Here is a 21,742-nt window from a genome sequence, read left to right on the forward strand (position 1 = left end):
GGGGCGGGGCCAGCCGGTAAGAGACCCGCCCCTCCCGGACCGCCCCCCCTTTTCGCAGCCTGTCCCTGCCGAGGCGATGAGAACGCCAGGGCGGGGCTCGGAGGGATGGAGAGGGGGAGGGGCGGAGAGGAAGGGGGGCGCCCCTGCTGGCCCCTTCTCTGGCTCCCTCCACCCAGGGCCCGCAGCCTGGACCCCCCCGCCGGGCGCCGATCCCGAGCGGCCTGCCCCCGGCGTGGCTCCCTCAGCCGCTGTGGCCTCTTGCGGGGGCTGCCCGAGGAGCCCTGCGGTCTTCGTGGGGGTGGTCGCTCGCTAAGCTCGGGCTTTGTTGCCCGGGCTGCGGGTTCGCCCCGCCCCCGCCCCTTCGCTTCGGCTGCCCTCGCGGAGCCTGGCTAACGGTGGCTAACGGCTGCGCTCCCCGCCGCGCAGGTGCCGCGCCCCGATGGAGCCCGCCCGGCGCCGCAAGGCGAAGGGCGCATGGGACGGCGGGTCAGACAGCTCCCCCGCCAAGTACCGCAAATGCGCCACGGCAGGGCCGCCATGTCCGTCCTCCCGCCCCGGCTCCGCCGCCGGCTGCCCCGCGCAGGCGGGAGAGGCCCGGAGCGCAGGGAAGCCAGCGGCGTGCGGACGGGCGCGGACTTGGCTTTCCCCGCAGGCCGTTTGCCGAGGGCTCTCTGCCGGCGAGATGTCCGGGGCCGCGTCCTCTGCACGAGGCTCCTCCCCAGATGCCGCAGCCGATGGGAGCAGCGTCAGCCTGGAAGAGAGGGGTAGGGGCTCTTCCCTTCCCAGGAGAACCCTGTTCAGGAAACCTCTTGGCTGGGAAATGTCCAAGGCAGATCTGGTCTCCCTGCCCCGGGAGTCTTTGAACCGGGAGGTATGTGATCAACAGTAAAGGCTGCAAACTAGAGTCAAAAGCTGACCGAAAACAGGAGGAGTTTGACAAAGCCTTTAATGTTTTGGTGCCCTGTGAAGGAAGTTATGTGTTTTGCTCCCTTTGTGCAGCTAATTCCCCGAGGGGGGCCTTTTTCTATTGCAGACTTCTTTAAAAATGCACAGGTACAGCTTCCTGGTTGAGAGGAAGATGAGCTTTTTTGGGCTACATTTCAGGAAGAGTTGAAGAAGATAACAGTGCAGCGGCAGTGTTTTAACTTGACCTGCCAGCCACTTTTTAAAAATACCACACCTACTTTGGGGGGGGGCTGGCATCACAGGACAAGAGTCTTCACTTGTCTTATGTAGTGTTTTGCTATAATTGTTTGCCAGTAAAAGTGTGTGTCGTTTTAATGTAGTGCTCTGAAGCCGGTTTCAGAGTGGTCGTCGTGTTAGTCTGTATCAGCAAAAACAACGAGGAGACCTTGTGACCCGTTAGAGACTAACAAATTTATTAGCGCATAAACTTTCGTGGGTTAAAATTAACCCACAAAAGCTTATGCTCAAATAATTAATCTCTAAGGTGCTACAAGGACTCCTCTCTGATTTTGCTCTGAAACAAAGCTCAGTAAACAGGGAAAAAGGTTCATCCTGTTGCACAGGCAAGTTTTAGAAAACTGGCTTAACTTTTATGGCCTCTTGTACAAAGCCCTAGTAAAAATGTGTCTGTGTGGTTTTAAGGTAACCTGCAAAGGGAGAAAATAGGTTTGTGCTATCTGTTTCTTCTTGATGTATTAAAAAAAAGTCCAAAAAGTTGGTTTGTTTTGGCAAGATAGGAGGGTGGGGGAGGAAGATTTTTATCCTGTTTTACCTTGGAAATATCAGGAGCATAGTAATTGCCATACAAAATCATAGAAGTGGCTAATTTAATTTGGCAGCCTGTCTCCAACTGTGGCTGGTACTAGATGCACAAAGAAAGGTGCAAGAAACCCTTAATACTGTTGTATCTTGTCCATCAGTGAAGTTTCTAGTTTAACCCTAGTTAGTGGTTATTTGTGCCTTGAAGCATGAAGATTTTCTAGCCATGTGTGTTTTTTTCTTTAATGTAGCTACATGTTTTGCAAAAAGAAAAAGAGTACTTGTGGCACCTTAGAGACTAACCAATTTATTTGAGCATAAGCTTCTGTGAGCTACAGCTCGCTGCATCGGATGCAGCTCACGAAAGCTTATGCTCAAATAAATTGGTTAGTCTCTAAGGTGCCACAAGTACTCCTTTTCTTTTTGCGAATACAGACTAACATGGCTGTTACTCTGAAACCTACATGTTTTGATTACCCATATTGATGTTTAGTCCTGCTCCTACTAAATTCTTGGCCTCAGTGATATCTTGTGGCAGTGAGTTACATTGTTTAAAAGTTCATGTACACCAGGCATAAAGTTTTATTTGTAAGGTAAACTCACTTTCACTGTCCTTGTTCCTTTGTATTGTAAAATGGATTAATCAGAGTGCCTAATTTATTTTCTTGTTACCTTTCATTATTCATTCATTCATTTTGTACAACTTTCACTTGTTTTCCATTAGTTAATTTAGAACTGTGTAAACTTTTCAATACCTTCCCCTGGAAGTCCTTTCAAATCTTGTCTTCCTGTCTCTTACAGCAAAAGTGGAAGCTCCGGAGAAGTACATTAGGAGCTTTCTCAACCTTTAGCTGTAGGGTTAGGATGTCAAATCTTTAACAGCTCTTTTCCAGCTGTTTCTTAACTCCTATATTGAATGCAAAGGCTTAACAAAGCCAAACAAAATCCTAGAGTTTTTAATGGCCTAAATAAAAATCATTTTGGTTCTCTATCGGGTTTCAGTTACTTTATATCTTTTTAGTATTATAACTGAATTAATTATTTAGTTCTCTGTAGAGAATTTCAGGAAAAATAATTCAGATTGTGTCTTTCTAAAGCAGTAAACTCCTTTGTTAAAATCTTTTAGACCTTCATTTGCCCTCAAGAAGCAAAATTATATCATTTATTTTCGTTAATATGTTTTGTTCCATTTTTACAGAGACTGGCTTCTGAAGCTTAATATACTGGGTTTGTTTTTATATTAGCAAAGTCTAGGCCAAAGAGTTGGTCTAGCTGTGCAAATCCTAAATATAATTTAGGTTGCAGCATGCCTGATTCTCTTTTAATATTATTTGAAAAGTTTAGTCTTTTAATAGGCAAAGACTCCTGTGGCTGGTTTTGAGTGGGGAGAGCATTTTTCCTACTTGGAATGGGACCGAGCTGTTCCAAACAGTATCCTAATATGGCCTGTCTTGTTCTGACTAGTCTAAAGACACCTTCTGTGGCGCTACTGTAAGGACAGGAGGCGCTGGAGACACGGTTGTTTTCTTACAAGGGATAAGAGTGTAGTCCTCTGCAACAATGCAGAGAATATTAGCAGCTCCCAGTGGTGAGAAATGATCCCCTACTACAAGGTTTCCATATTTTCTCAAATTGTGGCTGTATTGGCAGCTTTCCAGAAGCCTAAGGGTGGCATTTACTTTGCAGAAAAAAGCAGATTCTGGCCACTTTTTTTGTAAGTGTTAAGGAAAAGTTAGCACATTCGTAACATAAGAGATGTGGCCATACCTCCGGCACATGCTGAGACTTTTAAGTCTTTGTGTGTAGTGCTGTAAAATTTTTTAGGCTGCCCATCTCTGTCCTCTCTGCTTGAGAGGAATTCTTACCCTTCTACTCTCCCCACCCACAACAAAGCATACATGCTTTCTGATTAGTAAAATGTTTACTACTTATGCGCACCTACATAATGCTGTTTCCTTTTTTATATGGTCTTATAAATCCAAGGATGGTGCAGGCTGTAACCTCACACTAAGGACTGAAGGTAAAGGTGTCTCAGAAGAACAGACTGTGGATCATAGGAAGAAGAGAATGAAGGATCAGGGATCCACAGTAATATACCTTAGAGCTCTCCAGGATGCTTTTGGGAAATCATTAGGGAAAAAGGTCAGAAAGGAGGCATCTACATCAAGTGGAGATCAAGATCAAAGGCTCTGTCATAGTAAAGAACCTTGCAAATCAGATGGCAACTCAAGAAGTATCTGTGCAGTTTCAAGGCATGAAGATCAGCGACGTCAGCTACGTTCAGACAGACAGAAAACTTCAGTAGATGAAAACAATGCTTGTGATAGTTCAGTTAGCACTGGTCAGAGTAACCCCAAAGAACAGTATGTGGATTACCAAAGGCCAAATATTGCAGGACCCTCTCCAAAGCTTGTATTTGTGGATGAACACAATTCGAGTTCAGAAGAAGATTATGAGGTAAGTGTGTGTGAGGCCATGAAGTAGTGTTTCTTGAATAGGACATATCAAAAAATATTTGGAATTTTACTAGTTAAAACTTTAAATGAACAAATCAAAGTTCTTTGTATTTCTGACCAAATTGGAAACACTCAAAACACAAAGCTCGTGCCCAGTATTGGGGAAAAATCTCATAGATTTCTCTACTAGATGTTGATGTCATTTGAGTAGAATTCAATGGCCGCTCTCCATTTTCCCCTACATATAAAGAATATGCATTTAGGAACACTAAATACCAGCTGCTAATTTTGAAGGATCCATTTTTTAATGTGTAGAATATATCACTGTCAATTGTACAAACAAAGTCTTAATGTGAAGCATTTTAGTATCACTACTTTAGTTTAAGAAAATGGGATTCAGTATAGCTAAACCCTGAAATATAGCAGCTGTAAACATTAATGCAAACTAGAACATAAAATGGTGGTAGCAATGCATGTCTTGTTTCACTCTTGGATAATAATCCCAAAATGACTGTAAAAAGCAACACATCCTTGTCTATGCAATGTTAGTTTTATAGCATTATATCTTTCCTAACTTATGATATCACCTCTGAAGATGTAAGTCCTGTTGTAGCTGCAGATGAATATTATTGCCCTTTATCTTTGTGTTCAGTCCCTTAAAATAAGAGCTAATTAACTTAAATAAAGAAGTAATATATTCATAATTTATTAACCCTTATTTGTGGATTCTTCAGAGGCTATGGTTGAAAATCTTCCCTAGGGTTTCTAGGCACTACTGTACCCCTTCCCTTCAAAAAATATTTAAGGATACAATCAAAATGTGTTCCTGTGCATGATTACTCTAATATAAATCAGATTTAGCATCCTTTGCTTTGTTCTATAGGGTGCATAAGGGATACTTATTATACATGCCATATGAGATGGATCTCTGCAGAAATCAGAGAAGAAAGACATTTGATACATTCTTTTTCTGACTGGGAATCAGTGTTGCCTCGTGGATAGAACACTGGACTGGGACTCAGAAGACTTCATTTCTAATCCCAGCTGGCTAGTGCCAGATTTGGGTGATTTCTAGCAAATCACTTTACCTCTCTGAGCCTCCATTTCCTCATCTGTAAAATTGGGATAATGATACTTGCCTCCTTTGTAAAACATTTGAGATCTAGTGATGAAAAAGCACTATATAAGAGCTAACTACTGTTTTTGTATATTTTGACTACAGTAAATTAGAATGAAATGTTGTTTCTTGTAGTCACTTCTGAACTCTTAACGTAGAGCTTTCTGTGATGGGGAGAGACTTTGGAATCCACTTTTCTGCTAAAACCTGGGTTATTAACCTTTTAAGGAACTTTGAGGCTCACTTTCTGTCCTAGGCATTTGAAGGGGTAGTAGGCTGAGGGTCCGAGGGTTTTTATTAGTGAGACTTCTGTGGAGGTGGGTTAATATACACAGTGCTTACTGCAGGGGTAGTCAATAGGCGGACCGCATGCCAAATCCAGACCACCAGAGGCTTTTGTCCAGACCACGAAACTCTGGGGCTGGGGGCAGTTAGTGCAACGGGCGGGGGTCTAGTGACTGGCTGCATGCTGGTGGGCTTGGGGGAGCTGGTGCATGGGGCTGACTCATAACTAGGGGAGGTGTAGGTGTCCCATTCTCCCCTCTCCCCCCAGCCAATCGAGCCCCTGCCAGGTGCACTGGGACTCCCACTACCAGCCCCAGGCACCTGCGAGGGCTCCATTTAGGGAAGGTTGGGGGACACCTGCAACCCTGAGTTACCCGTCAGTCCTGGGCGCCAGCTCCCCCAAGCCTGCCAGCACATGGCCAGTCACTCTACCTGCACTAGGCCTCCTCTCCCCTGCACTAACTGCCCATGGATCCCCCAGAATTTCATGATCCACTGAAAAACCTCTGGCGGTCTGTATTTGGCATGCGGTCTGCCTATTGACTACCCCTGCAATAAGCACTGTATATATTACACAGCATTGTTTGTGCTTGTTGAACAGGGGCACTTGCAGTGTGAAAAATGTTTCTCTGGAGTCCAGGCTTTAACTATACCTTGACCATGAAATTTGGACCTTGACAAAAAAAAACAGACTACCCCGATCTAGAGAATAGGATAGGCACTTGTTGCATACATCTGAAGCAATGCACTTTTCTTTGTGGTTACCACACAATTCTGTATTCCAATCAGATTCTCCTTCCAGTCTTTCCTCCTTTATAAAAGAAACCAAATCATAGACGTTAGAGATGGAGGTGATCTGTTAGGTCATCCTGGATTGCCTGAGAAAAGAGTGACAATTTCACCTAGGTCAAATTTAAGGTGTAATGTTCTGTATGGAACAATCCTACAGTAGCTTGTTCATCCTGTCCAGGTGACCTAATCTTTTACAGCTCTGATGTCTGTGAGCTACAGTTAGTACAGATCTCTGCCCTTCCACTTACTAGCCCCTCTCTTAGCAGTTTTTCTTGCCTTACCGCATATTCTGAGCTTGACATCTGAAGGATTCCTTTTAGGCCTGCTCTATAGTTAAAAAGTTTTACCAGGATAATTGTCAGTTGGGAGTGTGACTGTTGGGTTTTTTTTATATAATTGACATTATGCTGGTAAAGCCTCCAGTGTAGACACAGTTATATTAGTAAAGTTTATTTCATTTGCCAAACAAAAATAAGCTATACCAGTATAATTGGGTCCACATTAAGGGGGTTTTGCTACTTAACTATATGGGCATAGTTAAAGCAGTAAAGCTTTTAAGTGTAGACAAGGCCTTAGTCTCATGTCAGTAATTCTTTTGTTCAGACAGCAACCCTGTATATTTGTTCAGTCTGAGGTTTTCATGTGCTTACTGGAACAGCTCAGGTTTTGGTAAATAATAGGCTACAAAGTGGAACATCTAACTCTGACACTCCTACAATTTACTGTTCACAAAGTTAAGATTGTTTCGGTTGTATATGTTGTTTCCATTTGACTTGCAGTTCAAAGAGCGAGATACGCTGGAAAAGGAGCCCTCCGTGGGAAGTGATTGGTCTGATGTGGATGATGTAGAATCTTTAGCTAGGTTCTCCCAGGAGGATTCAGTTCCACATCACAATAGGTCAGTTGTTTTGGAGACTTCACCAGTTATAACTGATTACGTAACGTACCCTGCTCATCTGTACAGTCACCCATGGGGTGACTTTGCAAAGTGCTGGACAAGTAGTCCAAAACCACCTAATCATTCATTTTCAAACCCCGGTGAGGATACTTCTTATTTAGGTGGCTCAAGTAGCAGTCATCTTTGTGATATTTCTGTAGAATTTGCAGCAAGCACTCCTTCCAATACATCAAAAGATCTAGAGTCTGCAATTGAAGGTGAATATTGGAGATCACATTCTTTTGAGTCTTCCCTGATCTCTGAGGAGAAAAGCAAATTGTCTAGCAAGGAAGCAGAATCATATGCTCCCATTATCTCTAGAGCACGGATGTCTGATTCTTTTACTTCTGAATATGTAAAGCAGGAAGCAACTATTGAACTCCCTAAACATTTACAGGAGGGTTTCATAGATACCCATTGCCACCTGGACATGCTGTATTCCAAGATGTCTTTCAGAGGCACGTTTGCAAAGTTTAGAAAAGTTTACAATAGCTCCTTTCCCAAAGAATTTCAAGGCTGTATAGCTGACTTCTGTGATCCTCGGACCCTAAAGGACTTCTTGTGGGAGGATTTGTTAAAAGAAGAAATGGTTTGGGGAGCATTTGGCTGTCATCCACATTTTGCACGTTACTACACAGACCTCCATGAAAGAAATCTCTTACAGGCACTGAGGCACCCGAAAGCTATTGCATTTGGAGAGATGGGTCTAGACTACTCTTATAAATGCTCTACTGATATCTCCAAGCAACATGAGGTAAGGAGCTGAGCTTCTAATTGTATGGTACTAATTGGAACTTTTCTTTCAGGTTTACCTATGGATTCTAAACTTTTTTTTCTTTTCTCTGTATACAACATACTTTAGCTTTCTACAACCTTTATATTCATTTTGGGATAGAAGAGAACCCTCAGGGTGATATGTGAATTAGACCTTTTCAGATGAAGATGTATAAATCATTCATCAAATACTCTTATGGTCTTCCCTCCTAACAGTTTTCCAAATTTGAATTGGAGACATATTGGATAAATGAGATGTTGGCAAGTTACAAAGCATATTACATGTGTATTCTAGTTATTTTTTCTTGCAGCCTCTGAAATGTATATTTAGAATGCGAGAATCCTGATATGGTAGTGATGAGCATAATACAAATACCTGGATAGCTGGCCAAAAGTACCATACAGTATTGTAGGGAAGCATCATGGACAACACTGAAAGGAAGGAGAACTCCACTCCATTTCCAGCTTTGTCACAGACTTCCTTTTTAACTTTGGAAAAATCTGCACCTTCAGTTTTCTCATTTGTTAAATAAAAATATCTATTCACATTTTGGAAGGTGCTTCAAAATATGACTTTATAAACTTATAGGTGTGTGATAGTTTGATCCAAGTAACTAAAACTGAAATGAATACATTTATTGGTGTAGAAAGCTAGTGCACCGATCACCATAGTGCCTGGGTGTCTTTTGTAACAATTCCTCTGAAAACGTGAATGGATTTACAGGAAATCAGCATAAATTAGGGGATAGATTTTTCCACCCCTTACTATCACCCCATTGTATTCCCTTTGTTTTTAGAACAATTCTAGTGGAAATTAAGGTAGTGCTCTTTTTTTTTTTACATTTTATTCAGGTATTTGAAAAGCAACTGCAACTGGCTGTGTCCTTAAGGAAACCCTTGGTAATACACTGCAGAGAGGCTGATGATGATCTGCTGGGGATCATGAAAAAGTTTGTGCCTAAAGACTACAAGATACACAGGTAGCTGTATTTGCTAAATTAAATTCTATCATTCATTGCTGGATATCCTATAATTAAATCAGAAATTATACCTACATTAGTAAAATAACAAACCAGGAGATATATGGAACTGTTCAGACCAGGTGATGCTTTAATTGAAAAAGAAATAGGGAGGTAGCTGGATCGTCAGTGCTTAAAATTATGGAAGCTTTACTGCAGCAGTAATGTTTCATGGCTTCTTAAAAGAATTCTGAGGATGCCTTAGGAATCGACAGGAAGTGATGCAGCAGAAGTTGTTCTGATATAACTGTGTTGTGTTCTGAAGCTATGAATTTGACTCATTCTGAAGGGGACATTTAGTGTCTGGAACGGGCATTGTCAGTTTGAAAATGGAGGTAAAAGTACTGTTGGCTGTTGCACCTCGCACCTCTCCCTGAATCTACCTGCCAACTTGTGACTCTTACAATCACACTTTCCTATCCTTTTTTTAATTTTAAAATCTGTTTCCTCCCCTTACTACTATGTAAGAGATCTACACAAAAAGAGGAAACTGACTATAAAGGGGAAACCATTGAACTGATTATACCCAAACTTGTATTTACACACAGTGTAGCTAAATCCAGGGGAAACAAAACCATTTTCTCTAATCTCTGTTGGTTCTAGTAATTTTAAGTGTTACTACTGTTAGTTAAATAAAAGGTCTTCAGAAACAAGTAATTTATTTAAATAGATCAGACTTCTCTTCTGTTAAAACTTTTTTGTTTTTTTTAATAAGAGGTCAAACCTCTAAAATCATGAATGAAACCAGAATTGTAATGCTGGGAATATCTAAATTGCATTTTAATGTGATTGGAAGTTCCCAGCTGATGCATGATCTGTAGGAACGCATTGCGCGCTACACAGAACTAAATGAACAATCTTAACAGATGTTTTTATTCTAAATTGTTGAAGAATTCTACCTGGTGGCAGCAACCATGTTAAGTATCATCTAGCTCCTGTTCGTTGCTTTGACTGCTGTGCGGCTTGCCCCAATCCGTGCAGTCTTTTCCCTGTCTTTTCTACAATAATCCCACCCTTCCTGACCCCTTCAATTTTGAGTCAATCCCCATTAAATACTGAAACATTAGACAGGATTGGGCTAATCCAAGAAAACTGAATCCTTGAATTCTTATCCCTGAGTCTGTCTCCTATTAGAAATTTGCAAAACTGTTACCTTGGAGAATGACCAAAGTTTTCTGTTTACCCTTAGGCATTGTTTTACTGGTAGTTACGATGTCATTGAGCCATTGCTAGAGCATTTCCCAAACCTTTCTGTGGGATTCACTGCACTGCTGACTTACTCATCTGCCTTTGAAGCCAGAGAGACTATAAGAAAAATTCCTTTGAACAGAATAATTGTAGAAACAGATGCTCCCTATTTCCTTCCTAGGCAGGTAAGTATGTTTCTAGAAATGCTCAAAACATTCTTTTCTGCCCATGGTGTTAATGTTGCATTGTCAGAAGTGTGATAGGACATCTGCAAGAAGGAATGGATTAGAATGGGTTGGCACCCTTGGGCATGCGGCCCATCAGGGTAATCCGCTGGCAGGCCGCGAGACGTTTTGTTTACATTGACCATCTGCAGGCATGGCTCCCCACAGCTCCCAGTGGCCGCGGTTTGCCATTCCCGGCCAATGGGAGCTGCAGGAAACAACAAGGGACGTGCTGGCTGCTGCTGCCTGAAACTCCCATTGGCTGGGAATGGCAAACTGCGGCCACTGGGAGTGCGGGCGGTCGTGCCTGTGGACGGTCAACGTAAACAAAATGTCTCGTGGCCTCCAGCAGATTACCCTGATGGGCCGTGTGCCAAAGGTTGCCGACCCCTGGATTAGAATATTGCATTTGTAGGTCTGTTTTCTGCTTCAAATATTCAAAGCATGTGGATCTGGAAGCAAGTTCTAATATGTCTGGTAAGGTGTTCCCTTTACAAAGTAGCAGTGATCTAAGCCTCAGATTTGAAATTATAGACTGTTTAGAACCACAGGTTCAGATCTTAGCTGGGCCAACTCATCCCTTTGTTTATCTGTAGTCAACATACTTAATTCTCTACATACAGGACTTGGAAAAACAGAGGTCCTTTCTGCTTTGCATGAATGGAGAGAGATTTACTCCAATGTCTCTGGCCAATAGTTTCCTTCTCCCGTTGTGCAGTTTGTTTGCTGGCTGCTGCCCTTATAAAGAGCCCTGGGATGGAAGAAACACTGGGAACATCAAATAGTATTATTGTTGAAAGACACTTTCTGAAAAATGTCAGTGATCATATTTAGAGGCTTGAAGTGATAACTCTTGACTGGTTCTGTATATTGCAGACAGGAGGAAGTGACCTACACCATTCTTAACTTTTCCCTTTCATTAATGTTTGTGCAGGTTCCCAAAAGCATATGCCAGTATTCTCACCCAGGATTAGCCCTGCACACAGTGAGAGAGATTGCCCGTCTGAAGGACCTGCCACTCTCCCGTACCTTGGCTGTTCTAAGGCAGAACACCAACCACATGTACAATCTATAGGATGGTGCTAGCAAATGTGAGAAGAGCGAGGTCAGGAAAGCTACTGTGAAATGGTGACAAACCCTTCAAGTATATTATGTCTTCTGTGGCCCCAAAATGTTATGCTGCAATCCAACTTGGAGATGATGGTTAGTATTAAGTGCTCATGACTTGCCATCCCTACTCCTCCCAAAAGTGTTACACATTCCCTTTTAATCTATATCCCTTTGCATCTCCTTTTCATTCTCTACTAGTCCATTGTCTCCTTGTGACGTACCACAAGAAAGGGTGTTGATGTCTTTGTTGGGTAAATGGTTTTTCTTGTGGAGACGAAGAGAATCTGCTGTGGTAAATATTATGGGATTTTATTCAGCTTTATTTGTATTAGCCTGTTCAAGAGTGAACAGCCTATAATTATTGAGCAGATATAGATTACTCGAGCTTAGAGCCCAAAAGGTGAGCAATGATCTTGGCTTCTTAAAGCACCTAATTGCTGAGGCTATACAGAAAAGAGTATGTATCAGAGCAGAGAATTTGATGCATAACTGTGCACAGACTTCCTCATGCCACAGAATGAAAACATACCCAAAATTGTTAAGTGTTGTTTGTGTACAAGTGCCTTTCTTTGGATAAAGTAAACAGCATGTAGGTGCCAAATAAGCTTTTAAATTTTTTCAGCAAAATGTTAAAATTACCAGAGTGTTGAATAGCCTCAAAAAGACATGAGTGTTTTTTGGTTACAGTGAGGTTTTAAGAGAACCAAAGTGGAGTATGAACATAGAAGCCCACTGATCCCACTTTTGATAGATCCTGTAGTATGCAATTGAATGTGAAAATCCATCCTGAAGGTTCTTCTATGGGGTTGTGACCCAACTGTGTTATCGTGAAGAAAAATGCCTGTGTGACAGAAATGCAAAGCACTTTGGTGAATATACTTCTCAAAATAAGCTTTTTGTAAAAGTAAGTCTAATTTTAAACTACTTCAGGCCAGTTTAACTGCTTTCAGAGGGCAATTTGACAAATGACAATGACTTAATTTTTCTGTAATATAGGTTACTTTTAATGTACCTTGAAACTACAGTTGAAACTTTTTTAAAGCTTATTTGTAAATAAAGATCTCTGAGAAAGAGATGCTGTTAAATTGTTGTTCGGTTTATACAGAACTATGCTAAGTTTTTGTAGATTGATTTTAGTTATCTGTGAAATCTAGATTGATAAATGGAAGAGTTCCATTCTAATAATCGGGCAACCCCTCCAAACTAATAAATGACACTGTGAAGGTGTTCAGTTACGCCTTTCCACTTTGTACATTGGCCACATGTGTATGCTAGTATCAAGCAGGTGTTGTGGCCTCATGTTCTGTACACAGGTTGTTAAATACATAATTTTCTAACAGTATTACTCCAAATATTATTGTAAGTGCACATAGCCTGTCTTAAATCAACAGACTGAAATACTTGAATGTGAAGTTGACCAGTATTTCCACCACAAGTGTATGTCTCAGTAGGTTTGGCTATACCACAGCCCCCCTCATGGATAACTGCCACTTGTGAATTTACTAATCTTTTTGACAAAGCAACAGTTTAAAAGCTTTCATGTTGTAAAGGGTATAATTTGCTGCTCCCCTTCCTCTTTAGGACCACTAAGGAGACAATATTGTGTCTATTGAAATTAACTGCAGAATTCTCATTTACTTCAGGGGATGCAGGATAGGGCCCTTTGTAATGGATGTCAACATATGACTTGTGTAATTAACTAGGCTCTTAAAAGATAACTTCATATGCACATCCCTTTATCATATACATAGGTGTATAATGGAGACTGAAACTTCCATCTCGTGCCACATGTATATAGTATCCATAAACAAATGACTGCGGTTTCAACAGTAGCTTTATTTTCTGCTGCAAGAAGCATATGGTAGACTAACACAGTTTATCCTCACTTTCAGAACAGGTAGCTTCAGGCGCATAGTTTTGAAAGGTAAGAAAACCATTTAGACTTCAGTGTGATTGACCTTGCTTGCAGCTATCTGTCTACCATATCTATACTACTTGCAACCTCATCCAAAGACCTGTTACACAACAAAATGTCCTTTTTAAAACTGCAAAATGTTCAGCTTTATGCATTTGTCTTTTAACACATGCTATTATCATCCATTGCACAATGTAAAGCAAGATTTAAAGCAATCCAAGCCAATGAGCAGAATTTTGTTGTACTCTAATCAGTTTGTAACATCTTCACGTTTCAACTCGTGCCAGTTTTGGGTTTCTGAAAGGGAAGAGGGTAGAGATTTTAATTTTTACTTTTTTTTTGTTTTTACTGTTGAATTATTTAAGTAGTATTAACAGGTTTAGACATCCTTGCCATATAAAGTTTAAACAAAACAATCGATGTTGACAGACATACAAGAATACAGATCTTTCTAACAGGATATTATCATATTAGAGTGAAATGCATAACATCTGTTTTTTTTATTAAATTGGGTGAAATCTCTGATTACTCATTTAACAGACCAAATTAGGTGTTCTGGGTTTTTGCAGGTGAATGTACTCTTGAGTATTGAATAAAAGGTAACCAAAAATCTATGTATCTATTTGTCCTCTGTCTGTTTTGCTGGGTATGTAACTCGTGTTAATTTTTCCATTAGTTTTTAATATTTATATTAGAGTAGTTCCCAGAAGCCGAACCAAGATCAAAGTCCTGTTGATGTAATCCCTGTCAGAAAAGTTTATTGTATGTGTTACTAAGCAGCATGTGAAAAGTGAGGGAGAGGAAGACCTATACACAGTTCTATGTATACTTGCTGCTATTACATAATTATAGTGGCTGACTTCTCTGAAGAGACTTGGCCCTGGTCTACACTGCGGGGGAGAGGGCGGTCGACCTAAGATACGCAACTTCAGCTACGCAAATAGCGTAGCTGAAGTCTGCTTACCTAGGTCGACTTACCTGGCTGTGAGGATGGCGGCGAGTCGAGTGCTGCCGCTCCCCCATCGACTCCGCTTCCGCCTCTCGCAAGCTGGAGTTCCGGAGTTGACGGGGAGCACGTTCGGGGATCGATTTATTGCATCTAGACAAGACATGATAAATCGATCCCCAATAGATCGATCACTACCTGCCTATCCAGTGGGTAGTGAAGACCTGCCCCTGGAAAACGTGAGGCTTGAGAAGGGATTTGAAAGAAGACAGAGTAAGTGGCCTTGCAGATCCATCTGTTCAAGCTTAAGGAGACGCAGTAAAAAGCATAAAGAAATCTTTAACGGGAATGGACAATCAGACTATCAAAACTGGCATTGCTAGCAGAGTGGAGAGGGTGAAGGGCCAACACAATAAAAGAGCAGAGAGAAGCACCAGGGCCTTGAAGGTGAGGATAAGACACACTTGGTCTTGATGTGGTGGAATGGAGAGACAGCAAAATAGTATCTGTGACAATTAAAATGAGTTTTGTTTGCTTTTCCATTGCTAATGCATAGTTTTGGTCAGGGTGAATTTGATTTAAATCACTAGTCAGGAAGACTCTATTTAATCATGGGTTTTATACATAAAAGTGCATTCTTCCTGGTTGTTATAACCTTAATACAGATTTTTCACAACTCAGAGATAGATGTAGGTTTCATTTTTAGAAGGTACACACTATACATTTTTAAACAGTGATTTATTTGGAAAACTTTTCAGATTAGTGTTACAGCTATATCAGAAAATGAATGGTTGTTTGATTATTTCAATTACCAAAGGTAATTGAAGCAGATAGTTCACCTTCCAATTAATTCATAAATATCTCCAATTCAACAGGTTAATCATTAATATTTGGAGGATTTTCTTGCCATGCTGTTTTAGGAGAACATAACCAGACAGACATTTAAATTGTTTTATTTAACTAAAACAACAACGTTAAGTATTCTGGATTTTTTTTCTTCAACAGTGAATATACCATATTTTAACAAAACAAGCATATGTCCCTCGTTTCTCACATTTATCTCTAGACTTCTTCTCCTTGCCCAGATCTATTCCACCCCCAACAATCTTCTATTCATTGAACTTTTTGAAACTTTTCACTTTTAGAGAGAGGTAAGGGATTGACTCTGTGTACACAAATTTGCAGAGTGACAAAGTTGAAGTCTGTTATTTCTCACCTCTATATTTTAAAACATTTTTTAGTGTTAAGCTTGTTCTCTGGAGACACAAATCCGCAGTTTGAGAACTGGAAAACTAAATATCTATAATAGTGCTCAGTCTAGAAGATACTGAGTTCCAGTGGGTAGATAGAAAGATTAACTTAAATCTATACAGAAGCCTGTGAAACCGCATAAGATTGGGTCCCTAATCCATGAACTGTTGGAACTCATTTACAAAACTCTTAAACGTTACGTGAATATATTCTCATACTATAGAATTAGAATTTATAATCCCTATTCCATGATGAGAGATTTTTGAGCTATAATGGATCTTAATTAATACTATCTTTAGATTGCATTTTTTTGATAAAATGCTTTTTGAGGAAAAAACCTATTTAAATATTTTTTTTAAAAATGATCTTTAAAAAAATCATTGATTTTTATCCACCCTGGTTTTGGTCTCTTTCACTGCCAGAGAGATGAAGATGTTGGCTTGTGGGAGGCATAAAAAAACCTGAGATTTTCAGAAGTAATCTGTGATGTTAGTTGCTTCTATTTTTGGATTCCCAAATAAAACAATGAGGGATCCTATTTGCCCAATCTGAAAATCAGGTCCCTTTACAGAGTGTCACGTTGAACACCCAAAGTGGCTCTTGAAATCTTGGCCCAATGTTTTATATATTAAGTTATACAATACCCTTTACTTCCAGCAAAAGTTCTTGGAACACTCTTCTCCACCCACCAGTCCCGCACAGAGGAGTTGGGATGTGGGAGGGAGAAGTACCTAAAGTGTCCTCTGCAAGAATGTCCTCTAGGATCTTCTCCAGCACTTGTCCATACTCCTGGTACTGGTCTTCTGTTATCTTGACACCAATTTCAAAGGGAACATTAAGCTAATGAAAACACCAAACCAGAAGAGCTCAGTTTAACAGTTTCCTTAAAGAGAGTTCCATTCTTTTCTGCTATTGGGTGAACAGACTTTGCAGACTGATTACATTCATGGGAACAGTGTTAGCTGAGGTCTGTGAAAACGAGGAAAACTTGTTCCTGCTAAGCACCCACTTGACTTGTGGTTGAAATAACTATACACATGAGAAACAGCAATTACCCTGTGTATAGCTATTGTAAACAAAATACAGCAAAATGTGAGACTACTGAAGAAAGTCTACAAAGTGAAATTTCATTGTACATGTATCTTGAAATGGAAGTAAATCTTCAGTAGGAGGTTGCAGTTTGACCAGTTGCAATAAATTTTTAAACTGCTTTAGATTTTTTTTAAGATTAGCTATGGTTACCATTTTCAAGTGCTTTTTCTAACTGCTTCTCAAATCAGATATCAGTGTAGTTTTGATTTGTACCACGTTTGTGTATCACAATCTATTCATTTTTTATTATGTGGTCATATGCAAAACTAACCCTCTTAAAAACTGAGTGTAAAATACAAACCTTAATTTCTATTTCATTGTCTCCTTCTATCTGCCTTGCATCTGCATCCAAAAGTCCTTCTGCAGCTCGGCGGTTTAACTTTGTTGTATGCTTTTTTGGATCCTTTCGTTGCTGGAAAGTAACCAAAACACAGTGTAAATACTCTATCCATAGACAAACAATTAGGCCTTGTCTACAGCAGAAAAATTAGAATCCGTAATTCACCATATGGGCAGCTCCATTAGGTGGGAGCTGTAGCGTAGACAGGGTTTTTTTGTCTACGCTGTTTTCTTACCTTGCTGTAAGCAGACAACAGTGGTAAAGTCATCAAAGTCTTGTCTACGCTACAACATCCCCCTTTGTTGCCACCACTGCAGAATTGTATAATTTTCCTACTGTGGATGCAGCCCTATTGGTTTATGTTATTCATCTGGGAATTGGGATAAACCTTTCCTTTGGCAGAACTTGTACCTTCTTAAGTTGAGGCAGTATTTTGATAGATTTTTCTGAGTATTATAAAAAATATTTTGTCTCAAGAAGTAGTTTTGAAAGAAGAGGGAAGAAGAGTAAAATATACCTAAATTTTACCTGTGTGTTTTGATATTCAGGGCTTAAAAAACTAGATCCAGCCATAATAGTCTCTGTCCAGAGAATGCAGATAAGGAGAATTCCCAGCATAGTGCTTCTGAGAAACATGAGTGACTTTGGGCATAGACTGTATCAAACCTGAAAACTTAATAAAGATAGGACAACTTAGTATGCTTTTTATTGACACTTTTATTTCCTTGAGTCCAGATTCAACCTGCAATTTTTCATAAACTGATTTCAGATAAATTTGTAATGTTTACTAAAGGTACATGTATATGAGGTAGTTGGTCGTCTTACAGAGATCCTGCTTTTATAGGTGAGTTTATTACTTTAATAAGAAATAAAATTGTATGAAACTTACCTTATTTCCCTCCACAAGTAGAAAAATATAAAACTGAAGGAGAGGAAGTGTGTAGGAAAACAAAAAAGGCAGTCTCAAAGGTTACCTACCTGAGATTTCTTGTTCATCATATGGCTGCTGCTGTTAAGCATTTATATAGTGCCTGGAGTATTTGTTTTGTGATAAAACACCTTTTCAAATGCAATCCAACATGTATTTGGAATTCCTTGGAAACCGCTCTTTTCATGTCATTGTGACAAAATCAACAGAAAGTGAAAATAATGCATAGATCTGTTGCTGCATTAGATTTTCTGTGGGATATGGTAGTGACTCTTTAAAGAAAAGAGCCTAATTTAAAGACTTTTCCATTTACCTAAAGATTAAATAGTGTTTTATTATCCTAAGAATACTTTTATGCATATTTGGACTGGTATAGTTCAATGGAGTGTATCTTAAGATATAAAGAAGCTATGTTTGTGACCTATAATGGAAAATGAAATTGAGAGCTGTATGTTTTGTTTTAAAATTCCCTGCTGGTGGTCTTTAGCTGTGTTCTACCTTATCAAATGTTGCCTTGCTTTGTTTTGCTGGAGGGGTCAAACTTGAAGCAGCTTTCAGCCCTCGATAGCTGGGGTGGGAGGGTGTGTCTTTTACTTTTTCAAAACTGGAACGGGATTTAGAGAGGAGGAATAATAGTAATCCAAGGCCTGGTAAAACCTCTCACATGAAGAGAAATTGAAAAGACTGATTTCATCTCCTTTCTTCAGGAGAAACATGGGATATGATAAAAGCACATGGTGTAGAGACTACAGAGCTAGAACTGTAGCTCTATCTCCTAACACAAGAACTAGAGGACATTCAATTAAATTTAAAGGTGGGATATTCCAAATCAATAAAAGGAAATACTTTTTCAAATAATGTTTGTTTAATCTGGAACTCTGACATTGGAAGTCATTATGGTCCAGAATTTAATTAAATTTGATAAAGGGATTGGATATTTATAGGGATAAAGAATAGACAGAGTTGTCATAATTAGTGACAAAAATTTGAAAGTGATGGTAAATCTCATGCTTCAGACCTTAAGCCAGTCTCTAACCTCTAGCAATCAAGGTGAATCCTGTGTAGGGGGTAGATTATTCCCCAGATGCCTTCTGGAGGATTCTGGCTGCTGCCAGAGATGGGATATTAGACTAGCTGGACTACTATTCTGATCCGTGGTGGGTTTTCAGAAAGCCTTTGACAAGGTCCCTTACCAAAGGCTCTTAAGGAAACCAAGTAGTCGTGGGATAACAGGAGGTCCTCTCATGGTTCAGTAACTACTTAAAAACAGGAAATAAAGGGTAGGATTAAATAGTCAATTTTCACAATGGAAACAGCATCTTTGCTGGGACCATTGCGGTTCTACGTATTCATTAACAAGCTGGAAAAGGGTATGAACAATGAAGTGACAAAATTGCAGCTGCTAAATTATTCAAGATAGTTAGTTCCAAAGCTGATGCCAAAGTTACATGGCAATATCACAAAACTGACTGGGCAATGACATGAATTGTGAAATTCAACATTGATAAATGCAAAGTAATACACATTGTATAAAGTAGGAATTATTTTTCCCCAATGACAAGTTCTAATTTAGCTGTTACTACTCAAGAAAGGGATCTTGGAGTCACAGTGGATCATTCTCTGAAAACTTGAACTAAATGCACAGCCATGGACAAAAACACTAACAATGTTAGGAACTATGAGGAAAGGGATAGAAAATAAGGCAGAAAATATCATCATGCCACTGTAAATCCATGGTGTCCCCACACCTTCAATACTGTGTCCAGTTCTGGTCACTCCCGTTCACAAAAGATATACTGAAACTGGAAAAGGTTCAGAGAAAGGGAACAAAGATGATCAGGGATATGGAATGGCTTCCCTATGAAGAGAGAGTGAAAAGATTAGGGCTACTCTGCTTAGAAAAGAGATGAGTAAGGGGGAATATTGTAGAGGTTGGTAAAATCATGAATGGTATGGAAAAATAGAACTGTTTATCCTTCCCAGAATACAAAAACTAGGGGTCACCTGATGAAATTAATAGGCAACAGGTTTAATACAAACATGAGGAAATACTTTCTCACACAATGCTCCATCTGTGGAACTCATTGTCATGGGATGTTGTGGTGGCTAAAAGAATAACAGGGTTCCAAACAGGGTTCTGTGAACTAGAAAAGTTCATAGAGGATTGGTCCATCAGGGGCTATTATCCAAGATGGGCAGGGATGCAATCTCATGCTCAGGGTGTCTCTAAACCTCTGACTGTGAGAAGCCAGGAGACCTTTTCTCACAAGTGTTTTGTCAGAAGCTGGAGTTAAATAGGGCTAAAACCTAAAAAGTTTAAACAGACTGATTAAAAAACTTCTCTCAGGTACTTAGGTTTTGCTTGTAATAATCACCCCATTAATTAATTCACCAGCAAAAAATATGTAAGATGGGTAATGGTTTTAATATAAAACAAAAACAAACTTTCACAAATAAAGGTCACAAAACTCATTTTAATGTGTCCTTTTCACATTCTGCCACAGGAGGGGGAAGGTGGGAGATTGAGAGGTTTCCACCTCACTACCAGTTTTTTCCCCTCCCCTTCTTCCTCAGGAAAAAAGTGTAAAAAAATAATTTAATTTTTAATTTCATTTATTTGTGTTCAAACATTTTGATTTTCATGTGCTGGATTTTTTATTTTGTTGTGAAGTCTTCCATAGATAAACTTTATCAAATGACATTTGTCTTAGGAAAAAATACATTTGACAAAACCTCATTTTTTGATCATCTCTAACTGGACCCACCTATACATAATTGTGTATTTTTAAAGATGATGTGATAAGAAGCTGTTAGTATATAGCAGGTGTGGCCAAACCACACCTCATGAGCCACATGCAGCTCTTTCATAGTTAAAGTGTGGCTTGCTAAGGGCCCCCCTACCCCATGCCCTCAATTCTCCATCTACCAGACTGGCAGGGGAGCTTGGGGCTTCTGGCCTGCAACAGAATGGTGGGGCTAAGGGCTTCTGTCTTGCAGATATGGGGGGGTGGGGTGTCTCAGGGTTTTAGCCCCACTGGGAAATGTCAGAGTGAAGTCCTACACCCCAGTAGGCACTGCCCTGCAGGGCAGGTTGTACATGTCTTGCAGCTTTTGAACTTGTGAAGGTTAGCACATGTGGCTTGAGGGTCAGTAAATTTGGTCACCCCTGGCATATAGTTCCAGATTTTCAAAGGCATTTAGGAATAGGAGTTAAGTGCCTAAATACCTTTGAAGATCTGGTCCATAAATTCCAATTCAAGCAAAGTACTTAAAGGTACTTAATTTTATCTACAATTCATAAGTTTAACCACAGTCTTAAACACTTTGAGTTGGGGACATAATGCCTGTACTTGCAATTCAAGATCTAGTGACCTTTAAAACTATAAACAGTCTGGACCCTAGCAGCTCCCTCAGAAAGCACCTTGCCTGTTAAGTCCCCTAATGGTAAGATTAACCAAGGCAAACTTGTTTTCATTTCTAAACCTGGTGTTGGAAAATCAGAGGTGCCCTGTGGGGTCTTTCATTCTGTGCTTGTACCTGTGGGATCTTAGGAACTTCTTCTGCCAAACTCTCTGCTTTGGATAATTCAGGGCTATGAAGGTTGTGTGTGGCAGCCACAGCACAAATAATAGTTTGAGACTTT

The 21,742-nt window shown here is 40.1% G+C and overlaps 2 protein-coding genes across 2 annotated transcripts; one reads left to right on the top strand and one right to left on the bottom strand.

Moving 5' to 3' along the window:
* The first annotated feature begins 35 nt into the window (after positions 1 to 35).
* TATDN2 (TatD DNase domain containing 2) lies at positions 36 to 12,606 on the top strand. The gene is made up of 6 exons (XM_084635132.1): positions 36 to 871; positions 3,709 to 4,182; positions 7,155 to 8,066; positions 8,939 to 9,066; positions 10,295 to 10,478; positions 11,452 to 12,606. The coding sequence occupies exons 1-6, from the start codon at positions 440 to 442 to the stop codon at positions 11,590 to 11,592; spliced, it is 2,271 nt and encodes a 756-aa protein (XP_084491258.1). The 5' UTR covers positions 36 to 439; the 3' UTR covers positions 11,593 to 12,606.
* Positions 12,607 to 13,763: 1,157 nt separating this feature from the next.
* GHRL (ghrelin and obestatin prepropeptide) lies at positions 13,764 to 17,832 on the bottom strand. The gene is given in 5 exon segments (XM_084635134.1): positions 13,764 to 13,839; positions 16,471 to 16,579; positions 17,133 to 17,243; positions 17,700 to 17,819; positions 17,821 to 17,832. Coding segments are annotated over 5 exon segments (390 nt in total). The 5' UTR covers positions 17,824 to 17,832; the 3' UTR covers positions 13,764 to 13,792.
* Between the last annotated feature and the right edge of the window lie 3,910 nt (positions 17,833 to 21,742).

Source organism: Lepidochelys olivacea (genome assembly GCF_965140295.1).
Source record: "Lepidochelys olivacea isolate rLepOli2 genome assembly, chromosome: 7".
Taxonomy (NCBI): Eukaryota; Metazoa; Chordata; order Testudines; family Cheloniidae; genus Lepidochelys; species Lepidochelys olivacea.

What these genes read in the sequence shown, in the direction of transcription:
- TATDN2 (XM_084635132.1), top strand. Translation starts at nt 440, where the DNA reads ATGGAGCCCGCCCGGCGCCGCAAGGCGAAGGGCGCATGGGACGGCGGG. An exon ending in GGGAGTCTTTGAACCGGGAG is followed by an intron (nt 872 to 3,708) that starts GTATGTGATCAA and finishes TATAAATCCAAG; the next exon opens with GATGGTGCAGGCTGTAACCT. An exon ending in AAAGACTACAAGATACACAG is followed by an intron (nt 9,067 to 10,294) that starts GTAGCTGTATTT and finishes GTTTACCCTTAG; the next exon opens with GCATTGTTTTACTGGTAGTT.